The sequence below is a fragment of the Micropterus salmoides genome, unplaced genomic scaffold (genome assembly GCF_014851395.1).
Source record: "Micropterus salmoides isolate LMB-PRFRI ecotype aquatic unplaced genomic scaffold, ASM1485139v1 Ms_hic_scaffold_10, whole genome shotgun sequence".
Classification (NCBI taxonomy): domain Eukaryota; kingdom Metazoa; phylum Chordata; class Actinopteri; order Centrarchiformes; family Centrarchidae; genus Micropterus; species Micropterus salmoides.
The window spans coordinates 26,455,495-26,476,960 of record NW_024040041.1 but is presented as its reverse complement, the minus strand read 5'-3'; the positions used below and the strand labels follow the sequence as shown (position 1 = coordinate 26,476,960).

General features: G+C 40.6%; 1 protein-coding gene across 3 annotated transcripts in view; it reads left to right on the top strand.

Annotated features, from left to right (window-relative positions):
* asic2 (acid-sensing (proton-gated) ion channel 2) overlaps window positions 1–21,466 on the top strand; it is a 403,584-nt gene that overhangs the window by 368,803 nt on the left and 13,315 nt on the right. For all 3 annotated transcript variants that reach the window (XM_038705436.1, XM_038705446.1, XM_038705428.1), the window contains 2 exons: window positions 4,217–4,367; window positions 14,168–14,295. In XM_038705436.1, the coding sequence (XP_038561364.1) occupies window positions 4,217–4,367; window positions 14,168–14,295 (279 nt within the window). The remainder of the gene's footprint in view (window positions 1–4,216; window positions 4,368–14,167; window positions 14,296–21,466) is intronic.

Here is a 21,466-nt window from a genome sequence, read left to right as displayed (position 1 = left end):
AGTGAGGATTTGCAAAATAACAGATCCCCAACGTCAAGGTTTTGTTAGTGTCTTTGTCATCTAGTGGCTGGAGAGGAGTCTTTGTGTCTGGCCGTGGTCTAATGGGATGCTGACCCAGCCATGGTCCTGTCTGTCAAACATCATCTGCCTTGACAAAAGAAGTGAAAGAGGGGCGAGCAGTGTCCCCCTGAGAGCAATTCTTCCCTTTATAAGAAAGGCAGGGGCGAGAGAGATGCTGAGAGTAGACACTTTGGAGCCAATTGCTTAGGAAATAAAAAAAAAAGAAAAAATCAGTGGAGGAATATTAAGTCTAATCTGTGGTTTCACATACATTCAATAGCAAATGACTGTTGGGTGATTAAACTTAATGCTACAGTCTTAGACCAATTAGCAATGTGAGGGTTAAATGGAACACTTCAATCTCCGGGGGGTTTGGACACCTACGTAAATTAAGTTAAGTTGAGTCAGGATTTCAGTTAAGTCAGGGTTATGTGGTCCATGTTAACACACCGTTTCTGCTAATGAAACTGGGTTCTGTGCAGTAAAGTTGTGACTAGATTGCCAGGCCATAGCAACAAATGTGACAAAGTCAATGCTGGGTGTTGGACTACCACCATATGGGACCTCTGTGGTGTCTGTACAGAGAAGTCTGTTTGAGTGCAGGAGAAAAAATGTTTTTAAAAACCCCAGCCATATTCTGTACCTGCAAACGAGGAGCGAGGCCATGAATATTTATCTGCTGTCCTCTTCACTGCACTTCGACACACCCAGTGTGTCATTTATTTTGTGCAGATACATATCACTGTTTATCATAGGTGAATGAACCTGTAATGTGGTACTTCATATTCTTCCGATCCGCACCACCTCTGTGGCAGTGTGGCATTAGCTAGTAGATCAGTCATGTCAGTAAACCATCCATGAGGAGGCCAGTGTCAATAAAGTAGGAGGATCATGAAATGAAAAGTCCATCTTAAAAGCACTGAAAAACAGCTATTGGCGTTGCACTTTGCCTGTCATTTTGTTGTCTTTTTCAGCAATATAAAACATCAGCGGTAAACATCTGGTCTGGCTCAGTCCCTCAAAACAGAAGACAAAGGCCTCAGAATTTTTAACCAGTCCTGGACAATCAATGGACAACATTTAGAGCACAGATGAAAAATAATCTCCTCTAACAATAGCCTTGATAGACCACAATGCACACACAAAAAATAAGATTGGTATTTTTTAGTTAGAAGCAAAATCTTGTTTTTGTCAACTGGAGTGCCTCTTGATATTTATTAAGGCATGATTATAATTATAACAATCGGCATTTCTCTTTGCCTCTTCTACATAAACAAGTTTGCTGCTGTCTTAAAATCATGTGGGATGGAAGGTAGTGATCAGAAAAATTCCCACGTTTACAACGAGATCTTAGGACGGTTTTACGATTGTAGAGTTGTAGTGATGTGAGGATATAGTTGAATGTTGCTCTATATCTGTTTTATTTGCATTTAATAACCTTTAATAACAGACCTGGCTGATAATGAGGCATTCTGTGGATAATGACGCATGATCACCTGCCTTTGCATTACAGCTGATTAATAAGCATTCTCGTTGTCTCGATGCAACCCGCACTGTGGGCGGATCTCACTTTTTTTAAATTGAGATCCGCCCAATCAATCTAATTTTCTCAAATTAGATAGGTGGGACTTTGTCCTTATACAGATAAAATATCCCAATACAGATTACATGTTGATACCAGGGCTCAGTGCTTGGTCCCCTCCTCTTCATCATCTACATCCTTCCACTTGGACAGATCCTCCTCCATCATGGCCTCCATTTTCACCGCTATGCTGATGACACTCAACTTTATCTCTCCTCCAAATTCATCACCCAAGCCACCCACACCAACCTCACCGCCTGTCTCACAGATTTAAAGTCTTGGATGCAACAGAACTTCAGAAACTGCCTTCTTCCACCTCAAGAACATTTCCCACCTCTGGCCTTCCTTGTCCTTTACTCCTGCAGAATTTCTCATCCATGCCCTCATCACTTTCAGACTCGACTACTGCAAAAGCATCCTCTACGGTTCACTTAACTAAATCATCAATAAACTTCAATACAACCAGAACTCTGGTGCCTGCATGCTCACTTCCTGCCGTTGCAGAGATCACATCACCCCCGTCCTTCACAACCTCAACTGACTCCCGGTTAAATACAGGATCCACTTTAAACAATGCTTTAAACAATCTGGCCCCTCCCTACCTCTCCGACCTCCTCCCCCGCAACACCTACACTCGTCGCCTCAGGTCTGGACGCAACAACACTAAAAACCATCCAGTTAAGGACCTGGGGTGACAGGACCTTTTCAGTTATTGCACCCTCCCTCTGTAACGCCCTCCCTCACCACATTCAACAGGATAACACCATGCCATCTTTCAAACAGGACCTCATACCAACCTTTTCAAGACTGCATTCTCCAGTTACCTCCCTTCCCCTCTCTCCCCTCCTCTTCTTATTAACCAATTACAGTACTTTCATCTTACTCTCTGTAAAGCGTCTTTGAGTGCTTAAAAATACGCTAGGTGCATATATATATATATATATATATATATATATATATATATATATATAGAAATGTTATTATTATTATACCAGATGTTAATGGGGTCAAAGTGCAAAGATCAAATTAGATTACAACACTGCTTCACGACCATTGTAAATAAAAAGTTATCACTATGTTATCACTGTGAGGCAATGTTTCATACAGTCAGGATGTATACAGATTGGAATCTATAATCTAATGAGAACAGAATATTGATTTAAAATTTTAAATTTTGCTTATAACAAAAACTGTTAAGTCAGTCCTTTCCATCAATCATTGCAGGATTGAAGTGGATGGTTTGTTATGGTGATTACTATTCATGAGTGGAGACCTCACAGCTATAGTCTCATTTACATGTTTACTTGTGTTACACACACGTGTGCACACACACACACACACACACTTCTCACATAAGCTGCACTCTTCAATCTCAGTCTATTATTCATAAATGCCTCAGAGGTATTTGGTGGTTCTTGGTGAGTTGGTGCTGGTAGGGAGAAACATTAGTGGAAGAAATCATTCTCCACATACTGTACCTCTAATGAGTGTGTCACTGTATTTTTAACACACAGAACATGGTAAGAATGGAGAGTTTCTTTAATAGTTGCTGAAGCCTTGTTGAAGTGCTGGTCGGTAATGGCAGACTGCTTTTAAGTGCTTACATGGGAAATTACCTGTTGCTCGTTTCTGCAGGCTCTGCAGTTGCTATGCTTTACCTAATAAGAGCTGTGCACAATTCAAAAGCTGAAGGTTTCTGCAGTGAGAAAGATTGATAATGTGAGAATAAAGGAGCATGTCTCTGGCAGCCTCCATTTCTTGCCAGACGCGTCCTTCACAGACACACACTTCACAGAAACACCTGTAGAAAGGATCACTGCCAATGTGATCACATGATCAAACATACATTACTTTCACTTGAACTCAACTGACTCGGGTCAAAAGCTGCAGCCCTTCTTTTCAGAGTCATAGCTCAAACCAGAGCACACAGACGTCACACATACGGCAACTTTTCAGTAATATTGGTATTCATCGTCCACTGTGGGTGAAAGTCCATTTCCTGCTTAGAAATGTTGTAAAGAAAAAAAGATGTCACATGTAGCTTAAGATATTGCATCTTTATCATCAAATTAAGACATTTTCTTCCGTATCAATAGCAATCCATCTGACTGATATCTGTACATCCATGGTTACAGTGTGTTACAGTGCGTTTTAAGTAACCCGACATACCCTATAAATAACTACTATATGGCATGCCTAGATAAGACATGTAGTGGCAATGCCATATGCTTGTCAATAAAAGAAGTCAGTGCAAATGGAGTAAAAACTGCCAAAAGTTAAAAGGGTTAAAGACAAAAGAAGGAAACAGATGGATAACGTTTTGCGGTTAGAGAGCTGTTTTGTTTGAAAGGGTAACTTACTATTATTTAAACCAAATAATGCAAGAAAACACATTGTAGCTTTAAAATGTTTCCTGCATGGTGGTAAATTGGCTCCATCAATGTACAATTTGAAGCATATCTACTGCAATGTTATCTTTGCTGTGTGTGTGTGTGTGTGTGTGTGTGTGTGTCTGTGTATCTGGGAATAACATGTTTTTTCTTATCAGTCCTCTTGCTCTGTATCTCCTCTTAGGTGTTCACCAGGTATGGGAAGTGCTACATGTTCAACGCTGCAGAGGAGGGGAAGACACTCCGCACCACCATGAAGGGAGGGACGGGAAACGGCCTGGAGATCATGCTGGACATACAGCAGGATGAGTACCTGCCGGTGTGGGGGGACACAGGTATGCATGACCACCTGCTCACCTGTCCTGCTTACACTGGACAGATCAGAAATTAAAAAAAAAAAAGAAACCTCACAGGTTCCTTTCTATCCCAGATCACACCACCGTCTTCCAAGCCTTTCTCCTTTACTCAAGAGATAGAAATGTCCACTTCTTGTCTCTTCCCTTTTTTTCTTAGTCTGCCTTCAAATTGAACTCGTGAGGTCATATTTTGAACATGTGCTTTAAGTCATGAGATCACCGTTGCCAAGTGACTAAAAATAAAAACAGACTTTGCCTTTTTTGCGTTTCAAAAGTGGTTAATGATTGTGTGCTTTCAGGCTAGAAACAAAAAGTGATTAAAGCTTTAAGAAAAAGTCTGCTCATGAAATCAAGAATCTTTCTTCTTATCTATTTGTAGTCTTTCTCTGCCATCTCGGCACCAAATTGTATTACATTACATACTTTAACGTCTATTATTCACAGAGGAGCCGGCCCTTCCTGTCTGGAACAACTGTTTACCTCCAGGCTAGCATAAAGTTTGTACTCCACTGAGCCTACTTTTGTCATTCCCACAAACACTATGTTGTTCTAAATGAGTCTCGAGCGCTCGTTTATCATGTAATGTCACATAAAAAAACATTTTTTCCACAGGCTTCAGCACCTTATTTAGTACAATGGTCTCTCACACTTTTGCCTTCTTTCTGCAAATTTCTGGTGCAAAGTAAATTTGAGATTATGATTGAGCCCCACATTGAGCCTTTGGGCCACACCTATTTTTTCATTCACTTTATTTAATTTAGCAATTATGAACACAGAAATTATTAATTGTACTCCCGATAAAATCACTCCAGGCACCGTTTCACACCCAGAAACTCTTTCATTCATTCATTCACTCATTTTTAAATCAGATAAAACTCCTGGAATGTGTTTTAAGATGTGTGAAGTGAGCTTTATCAGCTTAATTATTTTTATCTAATAGTCCTTTAACAGTTACAGCTAATCTTATTGTTATTGCTATGGTTAACAGTGTTCTTTTTTATTACTGTTTCTACTGGCAGTGTTTTTTTTAAGTAGTTCATTGTACCAAGCCTAATACTCAAGGATTTGCCCACGCAACCACTAAAAGGCTGATTGGTTTACACCTTTTTTAGTCCAGTTGAAGCACTTCTTGTTACACTAATGTCTGTGGACTTAAAGCTTATTCTGTTGTTGTATTGACTCTGGATAGGACTCTAAACAAAGTACTCATTGTCAGTCGCTGTACATCCAGTTCTGACTGGCTGTGATGATGATATTTTTCCTTAGAGAATGTAGACTTATCAGTAATCTTAATGCATATTCACAGAGCACTGGATCTTCTTTAATAATCTTTATTATATCCTCCATACTAATATGCGTGTTAGAGATCTTGTTAGTGGTGAGTGTTTTAGGGAGGCTTGCTACCTGGTTACACAGTAAAGCTCATTGAATGGCCAGCTCACGTCTGAACCAGTGGAAGGGCAGACAAGGGAGTTCCCAGAGCAGCTAGCCAAGCTACGAGCAGCCAAGCAGATGGACATTATTTACTCTAGGCACAACTTTAAGAAGCTCCATCATCAAAAAGTCAGCATCCTATCAATCCTCCGCATGTTCTTCTATGGAGCGCAGGTCCCTCAGGCCCATGTCCTGGACTCCCCTTGATTTTATTTCTGTTTGAACAGGCTGTACTCCAGCCACCACCCTGACAGCATGCAGAGTTTTGTCTCCCAGCAGGCTCCAGTTTCCAGTGCCCTTGTTTATCCCTGTGTGGTTTAATTAGCCCAGATGAGCTGAGTCAGCCTCAGCAGGGAGCGCAGTGTATCCTCAGCTGAGCCAGGTCTCCTCCCACCAATTACCTTTTTTCCATCAATCCCGACACCTTCTCCTTCTCCCCTCACCGTGCCTTTTCTTATTGTCCATCATCGACAGACCAGCAGTCAGTCTCTGGGGTTCTATTAGCACACCGCTCTTTCCAGGGAGCTGCAGGGTAGCCATGATACTCCTCCTCACTTTATCATGATGGACATTAAAAAAATAATGTGAAAAATGGACCAGATGGATTTAAGTTACAGTGGTGGGAAAAAAAACATATGGTCTGTTGCCTGGATACCCATTTTTCTACTCAAGTGATGGAGATAATATATGGATTGGATGTGTCCGTCTGTTATTGCCATCTACAGTGTGGCTGTAATCAAACCAAAATCATGTGATAAGGATTCTAAATCTGACTCTTGTTTTCCCACGTTATGTTTTTTCCTTTCCAGTTTTTATTATACTGAGAATTGCTGGCTCCAATGGTTCCACAGACGCCTGCTGCATGACTGTGAAAATGTTGCCGTCTCTTTGATCCCAAACACAAGCTTGTTTTGTTTGTGATTGCTAATTTCAGAAATACTTAGAATAACAACTTAAAATTAATTTAAACAGTTGCTCCCAGCACATGCACACTGACAAACAGTTATGTAATAAAAATGTTTGCATCTGTGAACTTGGCACACAAATCTTTAATTATTGGGGAGTTTGAATAATTAAGTTCAACTACACGTAGTCCTACTACACATTGACCTTTCTTTGAAAGGTTATCTGAAGTTTCCGCGTCAGGCAGGCCTCTCCGATGTGAGATTCGTCAAGCGGTCTTGATCAAAGTAGTCTGTTTACACACTCAGTACCCACCACATGTTTCCCTTCAGCGGCAGCGCTACAAATGTTTGCAGTATGGAGAAAAATCCTTGAAGCCTGTGAAACTGTGATGACATTCAAGTTTCATTTCTTCTCATATCAGAGACTAACTTCTTTTTTAATCATACACATCACAGTGTATGAGTTTTGGTCACAGTTTTGTCTTAGATCTGTTCGTGTACAGGAAACTAAACCTGAGTTCCCAAGCAACCAGTTACATTGTGTTCATCTACTATGCCTATTTTTAACAGCAGCATTGATGGAGTGATGCAGAATATGAAAGAAATACAAATAATTATAGTGCTGTTAAACTCTGTTTAATCTCCTCTCTGAAAATGTACCTTATCACAAGTCTGAACTATATGTCTCCTTCCTATTTCTGTTTACCGTCAATGTGCAATCCATCATCTCAGATCTTAGTTCCCATTTTATGTGGCAAACAGGCAAGTAAAGCCCGACAAACATTTGAGTGCAGTTCTAAAATCTTGCCGTGCATCTGCGCTCTTTGTGTCTGCTGTTATTAAATGAAAACGGTGGATAAAAGCACTCTGAGAAGCGCCTGAAAGGAGCAGGAGGATGTTCGTTCAACAACAGGTTAAACCGAGTGAAAAGTGGAAGTGGAAAGTCCTTGATCCTTTTATCTTTCCTCCTTGTGTCAATTCCCTTTGTGGTGTTGGGTCATCGTGATGTCCCTCTGTATCTGTGTGAAGCAAACTATTTCTTTTGCTTCTTGGTAACATGAAAGCTGTTCTTCTTTTAGTGCACCCTACAGGTTCCTACACTGGTGAGGCCAAATGGCAGCAAGAGTTAACTATTTAATATTTAAGCAATATCCAGAATGATGATATCATTAATTCATGCTGGTTTTGGTGAACTTTAGCTACACTATCACAAGTGACACGCTAGATGCAGTGCTCATTTGCTGCTGTTTAGAATATGTTTTCTTCCATTTCCAGTTTTGTTGTAAATTGTGACTTGTCTCTATGGCTGCACAAAGTAGATTAGTAGCACTCAACAGCAAAATTAGAATAATGACATGTTGTGCAAACAGGATAAATACAACATTATAGCTTTGCATGATGCGGCAGTTTCTCTTTGTAGCCTCAGTTTGTGAATTAAGCTGAGATTGGTGTATATTTTTACATCAAAGATGTGCCTAGGTTTGAAGACAATTTCTCAACTTTAAAGTAGGACAATGTATGAACTAAAAATGTTGAGTATTGAAGGATCCACATACGGATGACAAGGCTCAGAAAACATTAAAGATTTGAACATTTATGTGACAATTGTGGAACTCATGGACAAATTATAGCTTTGACCTGATGACGGCGCTGCATAAAAAAGGATTTCTCCTCTGGGCACCATGCACCAAATGTAATGGCAATCCACCCAGTAGTTGTCAACACATTTCACTAAAAAACAAATATGGCAATCTCATGGTGGGGGATAGTTTGGGATCACCAAAATCAGTTGGATTTATAATCTGGGGACCGTACAAAATTGTATTGCAATTGGTTCAATAGTTGCAGAAATATTTCAATCCAGATTAAAGTGGTGGACTGACGAACAAACTGGCATTTGTTCGCTTCGCTAGTGTGGCAAAAAAGGAGTAAAGAAAACTATCAGTCAGTTATGTGTAATACAGTATGTAAGTTGGTGTTTAATTATGTTCGTATTCACATAAACACTTATTAAGGACACATTCGTTACATTCACTTAGGCATGAATTTGTGCTTCAGCTTGTGAACAGCTGACTCCACCTGCATGCATTCAACACTCACACTCTCACATTAAACACACAATATAGACCAAGTCTGACATGTCATGGTCCTGAATGTGGCAGAAATTGCACAAATTGGAGAGCCGTAGAGGAAGAGGAGGGGGAGTGGTGTTACCGACAAACATGTCTGTAGTTGTTCTTCTTATGGCAGGTAGGTGAATGGGAAGGCACAGAAGTGTCTTCATAAACATGCCTGTAGATTAACTCTAACACCCTACAACAACAAGGAAGAATTGCCAATTGCATTTTGTATCTTATTTTAAACATGCATGCATCAACATGCTTGCATACACATACCTACTTGGATCATCCAATGTTGATCCTCTCTTCTTCCTCTCATGTTTTCCCTCACCGAAAATCACTTCAAATGCTGAAGGAGAATGGAGGTGAAATCAGAACACCATCTGAATTCATTCACTGTCATACAAAGCAGTAGGATCTAAGTTATGATTGTATCAGCCGGTAGCATCCTAATTTAGTCCGCCTCTCTTACTTTGAGTCATTTGAAGTCAAATGAGTGTGATAGATGTGATGAAATACATAGTAACTACAAACCTATCTGCTGAAGCCAGATATAACAAACATCGTTATCCATGATCCTCTTGATCATCTTTTGATATGGAGAGCTGAAGTGACTCGAGCACAAATGTGCTCAGCACAGTGAGCCCTGTTTGCTCTGATCTGTAACTCTCGCACACTCGCACAAACACTTCTCATTGTTTCTTCAGACAGACAGATGCATTGTGCAAATACAAACATCTCATTTCCACAGTAAGGGATTATTGTCTTATTACATCTATATAATATTCATATATCCATATGATCCGTTTGTTCAGTGTTCTCTATGTTTGTATCATCATTGATTGCTCTGGACACAACATGTTTGATGTTTGAGCATCTATTTGGTCATCTGATTCGAGTAAAACAAGCTGGTGTAATGCAGTAAATTTGGATGAGAATTAGAGCTGAAACAATTGGTAGATGGACGATGGAGTCATGTTTCAAGCAGACATGTCATACATTAGACAGGTCAAGCTTCAGTTGTAAGGATTTGCTGCTTTTCTATTTCTGATGTGATAATACACTGAATTTATCTGGGTTCTGGACATATTGTCAGACAAAACTAAGCATTTGAAGACCTCACATTGGGCTTTAGAAAAGCATGATGGATAGTTGGTGTTGGGTATTGTTTGTGAGTAGACCCAGGAGCATACAGACAGTGAGAGTGTAATTTGAGCAAAAGTGTTTGATGAACAAAACATGAATGGATAAAGGGCAGACTAAGGCGTAAAGTATGGCTGGGGTTGGTTGGTGCTATTTACTGACATTTTTTGGACCAAAAGATTACATGATTATTCTTAAAAATAGTCAGATTTATCAATAATTAAAATAAATATTTGTTACTGAACAAGACTCAATGATTATTAGACCCAATCCAAAATGTGGTTGAGCTGAACAGACACAAACAAACAGAAATAACAGAAATTAAATAACGAGCCGCCATGGTCGAAACCAGTAGTAAAATGTCTGAAAGGGTCAGTGTGCTCCAATTGAATCGCTTGTTGGATGGTCAAACAGCGTCTCTCCCTACCCCACCACCTTTCTGATGTCTGAATGGTGCGTGTTGTGTCCTACGTTTTCTGTAACTCTCTAAAACCGACAATTTGACATTCATGCCCACTTCACACAGCGTTTGTCCAGGAGAGAAAGTAAGCAGGGTGTAAACTTATCTCTCAAGCTCTCTTTATTAGTTCTTTACAGAACTACATTCAAGGAAAGATTGTCTGAACATGATTGTAGTGTACAAACAGTGTGGATTTGTGCATTTTATATCAAATAAATTTGGTTTAACTAACAATTGTTTTCCCTTTTATCAAATGCTTAAAACTAAGAACGGTATACCCATTTGACAATTAAGGTTTGATTGTGGGAAGATATTTGATTACAATACGCGCAAATAGATTTTAGATTAGACGTAACAGTAAAAAAAGTTAAAGTTAAAGAAAAGACTGCCCTCTGGGAACCACGACCCAACAGACAAAAGCAGCGAGACAGCGTGGGTTGCTGCTTTTGTCTGTTCTTTTTAAGCTTTATTCGTCGAGCTAACACTGATCCCAGACGCCCGGGCCAACAACGTGGTCCCGCCAGCAGTAACAAAGGACGACCAAACCTCTGACCCGAGCCAGGATTCAATAAGCCGACAAAAGACGGACCTCCGGAGCTATTCCCTTTCAGAGAAAGCGACGGCTTTAAGCTGTCCTAACTGAGAACGCACGGAACTCCGCCAGTGTGAGGCCATCTACCAACAACCCGGCTGGGAGAAACGACATGCAGTAAGACCAAAACCCTGCATTTTGTGGTCAGTGATATCCAATAGTCTGTTATCTTTAGTCCTTAAAACTCATAGCTTGTGTTCATTTGCTGCCCGTGTGAATCGAATGCTCCCCACAATAGAATCCCATATTCTTATTGTTTAGCCATTGTTTATTTCTTTGAGGTATATGTAACCGCATTTTTATAGTCACCTTAGTTAGTTAATAAATTTCAATGTAATCAAAGGAATTGTGTGTGTATTGCCTGTCTCCAAGTCCCTGCCACGAGAATTTACCCCTTCGATATGAGACTGACTGACTGATTTAAGATAATTGAGCGATTGTTAACTAACTGATCACTAGTAGCCATACCCAGGGAATCCCAAGACCCTGGGCGAACGGAATCTCGGGTGGTGCCCCGCGAAACGAGAAGCTTTGTGAATTAATATTTTCTGAATATTAAAATTAATAATTTGGTATTAATTCTCATAAATTTATTAGATCAAAAGTAGTCATGCTACATGATCGTGTCTCGCCCCCTCTCTACGACAGCCGGCTCTTTGGCCCACTTTCAAGTGTGCAGAACAGCTATAAACACAGCAACAAGATCAACTCAAATGTGTATCCATCCAATATATTTGCATTTTTGTGTTTACAACATCCTTTTAGTTAACAAATGTCAAACACGGAGCAGCAAGAGTCAGTTGACAGTAGGCCTAGACAGGAAAAAGTTGTTGATAATATTATTATTACATGATTTATTATTATCAACACATTACTTGACAACAACAAACAAAACAATGAATATACTCTACTAATTTAATGTATATGCCCCACAGACTGAGAGCTTATACCTCTTTGCTATAAAACTCCATTATCGTAGAAATACGATTAAAAAACACTAAAGAGCCACATGGTTGCACTGAGAGACAGACTGCTTTATCACAATGAACAGCTAATGTAGTTAGTTGCCTATATTTTCATGTTGGGCCGGTGTCAATGTGCAAGCTCAGGGACGCTGTTCTTTGTTTTTGTTCGCTGTAGTGAAGGAATGTGACAGCCAATGCAACAGTATGGCTCTTTTATGTGTTTTTGATCATTTTTGATCAACAGTTGCTAATTGTTTAAGGAATAGCTATGCTATGGCTCCTAAGGGGGGGGGGGGGCTTAGTCCAGCAACTATTATTGAGACATGTACAGTAGTTAAATACTATGTTTTTCTCTTTTTACATTCCACATTAACACCAGCAACTAAAATATATGACAAATTATGGTCAAATGGCAAATCCACATCCATAAACTTTTACGAACTTTTGGTCTAAGGCAGACTTTCATGGTTTGCTGAAATGACTAAACCCGGTTTTGTCTAGTTTTTAACTTTGTTAAGACTATGTAAGATCAAATTTGCAGGTTTATGCTGGTTTATGACCTGAATTGTGTCTGAAAACCTTCAGTCACATGTAATCTAACTTGGCCTCAGAGGACTAGATAAAACTATATATCCAAAAATATGTGAACACCTTTGAGATGAACTGAAACACCAACTGCAAGCCAGGCCTCATTGCCCAACATCACTGGCCTGCAAATTTCTGCAGACCGGGTCCATAGGTCTGGTTGAAAGCCTGAAACCAGAAGAGTGGAAGCTGAGCTGTTGCTGCCGTCATATTATAGTAAGAGTAAAATGTTAAGGGTTCCACATACTTTTGCTTATATAATATATAATATATAGTAAACTGCCTTGGAAAAATGGTGTGCTGCATTTGCTTTTCCCTGAATGTACTGTAAATGATGCCAATTCAATCAAGTTTTGTTTGTGCTAAATGCACTGAAAGTTAATAGCTTCTCAGTGGTACAGCGAACACATTTAAAAAGGACAGGTCACAGAGCTGGACAGTGTAGGACGAGACGTAAAGGACATAAAACCTGTCAGCCATACACAACTATAAGACCTTCATTACACAGGACATGATACTATATTTTACAGGACGGAAAGGACACTGCACAGTATAGGACACAAAAATGGTTTAACTCCCACCACACACATGAACACAGAGTCAGCTATCTGTCATCATGTTTTACACACACACACTTACACACGTTCAGATGTGCACATACTCAAAGGCAGCATCCACATTGCTGCACTCACTTCTCTATTTCTGATAGACACATAAAAATAGACTCTCATTATCTCTCTCAAACTGCCACAGTTTCTTTCATACTCTTTGACACACACAAATCTACACAAACACATAAACTTACTGTACTGTTTCAGAATTCTGGTCTCTGAAACCTGCAGCCAAAAAAAGTGTGAATGCATCCAAGCTGTCGCCATATCAGTCTCTGCAGATGTTTGATTGATGAGTGTATTCTTGTATGATACTGCTGTGTGTGTGTGTGTGTGTGTTGTCTGTCAATTTGTGAGGCTTGCTATGCTGGAAGGCTCCGATGACTTGGCTGCAGAGCACCTCGAGGTGTCCAGCTGATGGGCTGGCAGGTGTGAGCCTTGATTGAATGTCCAAGAGCGCAGCACTGATTGTGAGGACATGAAGAGAGAACTTTATCGATTTCTACAAAGACCGCTCTCTCTTTTCCTATAAATGTTATGGCTCTTTTCGTCCTTGTCCATTAGTGTGTGTGTGTGTGCACATATGAGTGCTCTGAATGGCAGGATAAAGGCCCTTTCATCTATGGAGTCAGCACCAAGCCTTCTTGACTACCTGTGTTTGATGTCAAGACAAATGGGACGGCACATCTCAGAGAGTGTGTTATAATAAAGACTATCTTAAAAGCCTGAGGCTTTGAGTCAAAAGCACCATATCCATTCACTGAAAGGCAGGGAAATTCAGTTTTTGTCTCTCTGCAGCAGCATCTGTTGAGCTTTATATTGCTCCTCTATTCCCTGAGCAGTTTAACTGAACCAGTCAAAAAGCCAAAGATATGTAATTTCTTTTCCTTTTTTGCACATTTCTGTTTGTTTATTGACTGAATTAATCAGCTAACTGGATCTTTCCATCTGTCTTCCTTTCCAGAGGATACAGCGTTTGAGGCAGGTGTGCGGGTGCAGATCCACAGCCAGGCGGAGCCCCCGTTCGTTCACGAGCTGGGCTTTGGTGTGGCCCCCGGCTTTCAGACTTTTGTAGCCACGCAGGAGCAGAGGGTATGTGTCCCTGACTTCCGCTGATACACACTTAATAGCTTTTTTTATCATTTGTCTTCCTTTTACTGTATTTCACTTCTAATCCACATGTTCAGCTTATCGTACAGCGATAAAAATAAAGAAAACCTCTATGGCATTATGGGTTTGTGTGCATGCATGTGTGTAAGTTGATGCGTTTGTCAAGGCATGTGTGTCTCAGTACTTTCTGGACACTTGACTGGCCTCTGTGGTCTCTTGGTGATTGTTGACTGACAAATGATAACTCCCCCCCCTGTCAGTGGCTTTGACCTTGCTGGTACAGAGGTGCTTCACTGGATCTGAGCCCCACTCAATCATAATAAAGCTTTGTCATACAAGATAGATCGATATTAAAGAGGTCATATTATGTTTTTTGGATTTTCCCTCTCCTTTATTGAGTTATATATCTTTTTTGTGCGTGTAATGGGTTTGCAAAGTGAAAAAGCTCAACTTCACCACCTCCATGTGCCACCTCTCCTCATTCGCTGGATCCATAATTTCTGGATTCATAATTTCACAGGCAGTGAGGATGGGAAGCACCACATCCACCACCATTACTGTCAACACCGAAGCCCCCCAAGGCTGTGTCCTACAACAATGACTGCCTTAGCCCCTCTCCCATTACAAAATACTTCCAATACTCTGATGACACAGCCATACTCGCCCACCTCTCTAACCCAGAATCAGTTACAGCATATCAACAATCCATTGCACCCAGTGGTGTAAAGACAGTCACCTCCTCCGTCACCAAGACAAAGGAACTCATCCTGGACACACGCCATAAACTTTCCACCCCTCACTGCCCCATCTCCATAAATAGCCAGCCAGTAGAAATTGTTGACAGCATCAGGTACCTTGGCATCACTATGGACAATAAACTGAGTTTTGATCACCACATCACAGACATCCACAGACGCTGTCAACAAAGACTTTTTGTCATACGAAAACTGAGGACTCTCTGTCAAACCACACCTACTGCTTCTCCTGTACCGTAGAATCATTGAACCCATCCTTTTGTACTGTGCTACTTCATCATGGTCTCTTCAACCAATAGGAATAAGTTTCTTAAAATCAGTAACACTTCCTCCAAAATAATAAGTCTTCCCACTCCCTACCTGCAGGCCCTCATTAATACTGCCACTGCTTGCAGAGCAACTACCATAGTTTGTGTGTAGAATTCATGTTGAAGATGCTCTTTGTACAGACTGTGAAAACAAATTTCCTCCACTGAGGACAATAAAGAATGAATCTGAATTTGAATCTAAATCCAGAACACATGTAAAAATGCTCGCCAAGCGGCTAGTCAGGTACGCCCTCAAAAGCACCAGTGGAAAAACACACTGAGCTGCAGCGCACACACAGTGACAAGATGTCCACCTGCTGCCTCCCCTCACCCCCACTCTCCCTTCCAAACGTTAGATACCCTCCAGCAAGCGTAGAGGAAGGAGGGTGCGGAGGGTGCTGCAGCACCCCCTCTTGACAGGGACGAACACAGCAAATTACTTTGCATTGTTGCTATATGACAACATAAAATAAAGCAGCTCAGTGCTGAATTCAGAGGATGCTCGTTGATTATAGCCTAAAGATTTGATGTCAGCAGCACTGTTTTGTCACGATTATAGGAGCTAGGTTGGTGTGATGCGTGGAGACAGGACAGACAGAGGAAACTCTGCAGAGGAAATAGAATTCAACTTTTAGCTTCTGAAAAAATTTAGATGCACCAATGGAGCTCAGTATTGATCAGGAGGAGGGCTGCTGAACTCCAAACAGTTTCACTGTATGAACCTGGACTGTGTGTGAGACCTTTTGGATGTGGAGAAGAACACAAAATATTAATTAACGTTAGATTCTGACTGATCCTGTCTGCGTGTCGGGAGATTTAAATGCTGCTGTGCCCTGTGTGTAAATGCGCACGTCTCTCACGACGATTCACCCTTTTTAAAAAACATATCGTCCGAAACTCTGCCCGCAAACAGTGGTGCCCTTAGTTATTGTAGGCACAAGGTTTTCATGTGTTTCCCCAAGCGTGGAAGTGTTTTTCAAGTTGAAATGAGGGTAGCGACCGTTAAATCAGCTGCGCCCACATGGCCTTCATTTAAGTTCATCGTGTTATCAATGGTTTTTATTTGAATTATTTAATTTATAATTACATAAATACATATAATAACGGAGGTCCGGATCTGGGGGACCTCATACAACCATGCTTGTAACCACTCTGTGTTGAAGGAAAGTCTGTAAGTGTGTGCCCACACACAGTTGTGTCATGCGTGCATTTCTGCTGTGCAGCACCCCTAAGCGAAAGTGTCTTGCCCTCCAGGCAGGCCGTGCGGGAACAAGTTGTTACTGTGATGTTCAGACAGTACAGTTACAAATTAATAACTTACCTCTCTGAAACTCTTGCTCCAGTCTGTTTCTAAGCTGGTTCAGGAACACGCAAAGCTGAACCGAAGCCTTGTTTACTGGCTTTTCAGGACCCGCCCTACTCTGCTTCTGGTCGGCTAGTAGTCCTTTACAAAGTACTGTGACAAAGTAGTGAGATGCATCACTCCATAGCTAAAACGGAGCGTTCAACACACGGGAAAGAAAAGGAGTGAAAAGAGGTTGTGCAGTACGACCATGAAACCATGTAAACCTATTCTTGTACAACCCGTAAATGAAATTATTAACCTGAAAATAAGCATAATATGATCATTAAAGACGGTAGGTCTCACATATACTGTATATATGTATATGTGTGTATATATATATATTTGAAGCTATTTGAGGTAAATAACCTCTTTGTCACCAGATGCTCCTACTTCACAACTCCCATCTTCTCTTTTCCATCCTGCTGGCTTCACAGCTTCAGTGAGTGTTTCTACACTGAATGTCTTTATATTGTGATTCCTCCTCTCAACCGTTTCAATCAGGAATACATTTTACCAAGGTTATGAGTTCTGCCTTTCATTGTCAATGTTTTTGCCTCCATTTAGGTTTCTTTTGTCGGTTTCTCTTTTTCTGCCTCCAAGTTCCTCTTTTGAAAATGTACTGTCTGGCTCATCAGTTGAGCATACACATTTCTGGCCAGATAAATTCATTGCACATTTAATTTTAAAATGGGTTCTGTCTCTGGCTTATGAATACATTTCCTTTGGCAACCGCTGTATGTCCATGAGTATTTACACGTATGTGAAACTGCGATTGTGGATTTTTTGACCACTTGAGAGCAGCAGAAACAAGCTATGAAAACAAAACGTATTAAAACCTTTTAAACTAATATGGGGAACACGTTAGCAAACAGTTCACTATTTACTCATCTAGCAGATATGGAGCGACATTTGAATTACTTTGGTGTTGCATGTCTGGCCACTTAGCAAGTGAGTCCAATATTCCACCAAATATCTGGGTCTTTAGCCATTAAATGCTCAGCTATGTTCACCAGCTAGTTGCTAACTTTGTGTATCTACTGAAAAGACAAAGCAATGAGCTGAAAGTCGCTATAAAATGTTTGCAAAGATGTGGGATAATAATAAGATAATAATAATAAAGCAATAGGTTACAGATTAGGGACTTTAGGGACAGTTTCCAGGTTAATAGCACATGTAAACACATTTTTTCTAATTAACCTGGTTTCTCAAGAGCCTGCTAATGTACTTAAGGAGAGTGAATGAAATAGCATAACAAAGTAGATAACAAAGTAGTTCATCTTGAATTTTAGAAACTTTTCTTCAGCAAATATCAGTTGAAGCCTCGCCTCACTACAGCACAGCTCAGCATGGTGCTGCAATACAGAGTCACCTCAGCGGTAGGCAGGAAGGGGAAGAGGAGATCTATCCAGAGATGGTTAGGCCTCCTGGGTAATGAGCCTCCAGGGTTTCTGTCTCTGCTCATCCATCAGCCCAGTTCTGACTAGCAGAATGAAGACAGGCCCTCCTCTGCCTACCTGCTGTGAAAACACTACCCTTCTCCACAAACGCGCACAGTGGGAAACACAAAAAAATTTAGCTCCAGCTAATTAATGCAGAACTGTGCTTTGTATCAGTCAATCAGAAAAACTCTCCCGCTGTGAGTAGTTCCCACCTGTCTCTTCAAGCTTTTTCTTCTGTGGAAACCCGGAGGGCACTTTCAAGTATGTCCAAAAACAATCCCGATAATGATGATTGGGTAGAGGATCTAGGGCGAAGATTTGGGATGGGGCCTTGTGGAGCATGTTAAAAAAAAAATGGTGATTAGTGGATCTTTATAATGGATACCAATCAGTCTGCCTGTGAAAATGACTTTGACAAAGGGTTTAAATGAACTCATTTTGGCTAATAATATTGGGTCTAGATCAAAGCTGCTCAATCAAGTGAGCTAAAGGCACAAAGTATACAGCCTATAATAAGAGCTGGATGAGTCCTCAGATGCAGACAGGCAATTTTAAATGTAAGCTCTTCAGACATAGAAATGGCTTTTGACTGGAGCTGAAAGGGCATGGTGACCCCTTGGTTGAGAAAGTCATTCTCTCTAAGGAAAAGAAAATCTCCATTATATCATTATTCCTTTGCTGCCTCTTGATTCATCCTCAGAGTCTTTGTATCTCAGTTTTGCTCTCTGCTGCCAAAAGAAAGAGAGAAAAACAGCAGAGGGCGCTTTTTGGAGAAATTTGACTTCCGTACTTCTGTACACCAATTTGATGTTCAGCTCAAACCAGCACTCTGCAGTTGCCTTTTCAGCTCTAAAACAGTGACCTCATTAAAACCCACCGTGTTCTCAAATCCAACTTTTTTAACAATGTCCCTTGCTGACCAAATTAATGTAAAGTAAAGTAAAGTAAGTAAAGCCTAATTAAAGCATTGCTCTGGTATAACAGGGGAATGGAACACTGATTGATAACACAGTGAGTGGGGCACAGGCCTCAGCTCTTATTAGATAGACCATAATCAGGTCAGCAGGTCTCAACACAATGAAAAGTGATATTGAGCACCTTGGATTATCTGATTACAGAGAAATAATCAGATCTCAAATTAACCTCAGCTGACTCTAATTAGGCCAGAAGTGAAGATTAGCTGAGGTGTGAAGGTGATTTTAAAGGTTAAGGATTGCAGAGAAGCACCTTTCATAAGCCCCTTAATAAAATTAATAGCGAGATGTCGGTATTCATTGCTTGCACTTGCTGCTGGCATCAAAGAGGACATGTTTAATTACCACAGGAGACATCATTGCCCTGCCCAGAAATGGCTAGAGGCTTTTGAACGTTGAAATATTCAGCATGCTAGATTGCTGTTTGGATTGCGTTTGAATTTATTGTCCTAAGTGTCGGTGGAGTGAATGTATCTGCAGACCTAAAGCATCAAACTCCCTAGAAGCAGTGACACAACATCGCCTGATAGGAGGGGCAGGGTTTCAAATTTTGTCAGTACTAACAATCAAACTGTGGCCAAATTTCACCTGGCAGGATGTTGTGTTTTGCCTCATCCAAAAAAAACTGCTCTTTTGGCAGAGAAAGCGGCCCCACTTGGGATGCATTGTGATGACATGGAAGGGAACTGGGGAACGGAGGGTGGTGGGTGATGGAAACCGAGTGCACAGCTAGAGCGCGCTGCCTGTGTTGTGGAGCAGATGGGTCTCCGCACTGCTCGGCCCGGTATCCCTCGTTCCTCATCTGCTATCCCAGTCTTCAGAGCCACAGGAACAGGAGGAGAACATTTGGAGTTTTTGTGCTCCCGTCACTGGGTGTTGTGGGATTTCTCCGACAGAGTCTGGCTATCTGTTGAATTGTTTTACTCACTGCTTGGTTTGTTGTGAGGCTCTTCTGCTTCTCTATACTGGCTGGGTTTCAAGGAATAAGAGACGGGTTTTGGAGAGCTGCTGTCAGGATCTGTCCACATTTTGGACTTAATACATGGATTTTCTCTGTACATTTGTGTGTGCATGATTGAAAAGTCTGAAAGTTTAAAAGTCCTTGTCTTGCTTGCTGTATGCAGTAACATTGGTTCTAACTTTTTCATGTGATGACAGGCTGGGAGATGTTATACATCTATAAAATAGGGCTACATAATGAATTGAAACATTATTGAAATTGCAATAAGGCCAAGTGCAATATGCAAATCACAGAAACTGTATTATAATGAAGCGCTGTAGTGCAATAGTTTTTTCTGTGAAAATGAAAATTGTGATATGAAAATGATCATTCCTATTGATCAAAAATAATTTAGCAGATCATAATGTTTGTCAAAACGATCACAATATGCGTTTTTTACCATATCATGCAGCCCTTCTATAAACTATAGGTGAGAATGGTGGGACAGGGGATTGTACATGCAGCCAGGGGCGTAGGACTTTGGGTGGAAAGGGGGACTGACTATACAGGCCCTCATGTGAGGAGGGCCCACAAAGATACTAGGGGTGGGGGAAAAAATCGATACAGCATAGTATCGCGATATTTTGCAAAGCAATATCGTATCGTAACACGAACGTCAAGTATCGATCTTTTATTATATAAATTGTACATGAGAAGTTTGTTTTTTGGCACTAATAAAATTGCTTTTTCAGTCCACTAGAAAAAGAATTTTCCTTTGGGGACACAATTTGAAGATGGGTAAAAAGATAAAATATTGCAATAAACTGCAATATGTTTAAAATCGCAATAATATCATATCGTGACATAAGTATCGTGATAATATCGTATCGTGGGGCCTCTGGTGATTCCCACCCTCTAAAAGATACTAGAATGAATAGCTCTGGATGCAAGGAGAGGCCATAGAGAATGCCTATGTACAGGGTCCATAATTTTGTGTTTCAGCAGGCTGTTTAATCCTATTTTGTAGAGTTTCAGTCAGCACCATCAGACCTATAGTAAGGACTGCTGCTAGCCACAGTAACTAGGAAAATCACTTATCCATAATGGGCATGTGTCAATTTTAGCAAAAACTTTAAAATTAATTATTGTTTCATTGCTTTATCCATCCATCAATTTTCTGCCGCTTACTTGGGTCCAGATCACGTTAATTAATGATTATATTAATAGGTATTATTGTTATACACTGTAAAGCTGGGAAGGACTGAAATCAAGGTGATATAAATGTCAATAAAGTCATGTACTTAATAGATAATTGTAAGCCCTATTGTTCTCTATTGGTTTTCTGTCATTCTTTGACAGGTATGATGATGAAAAAGGTGTTAAATTACATTC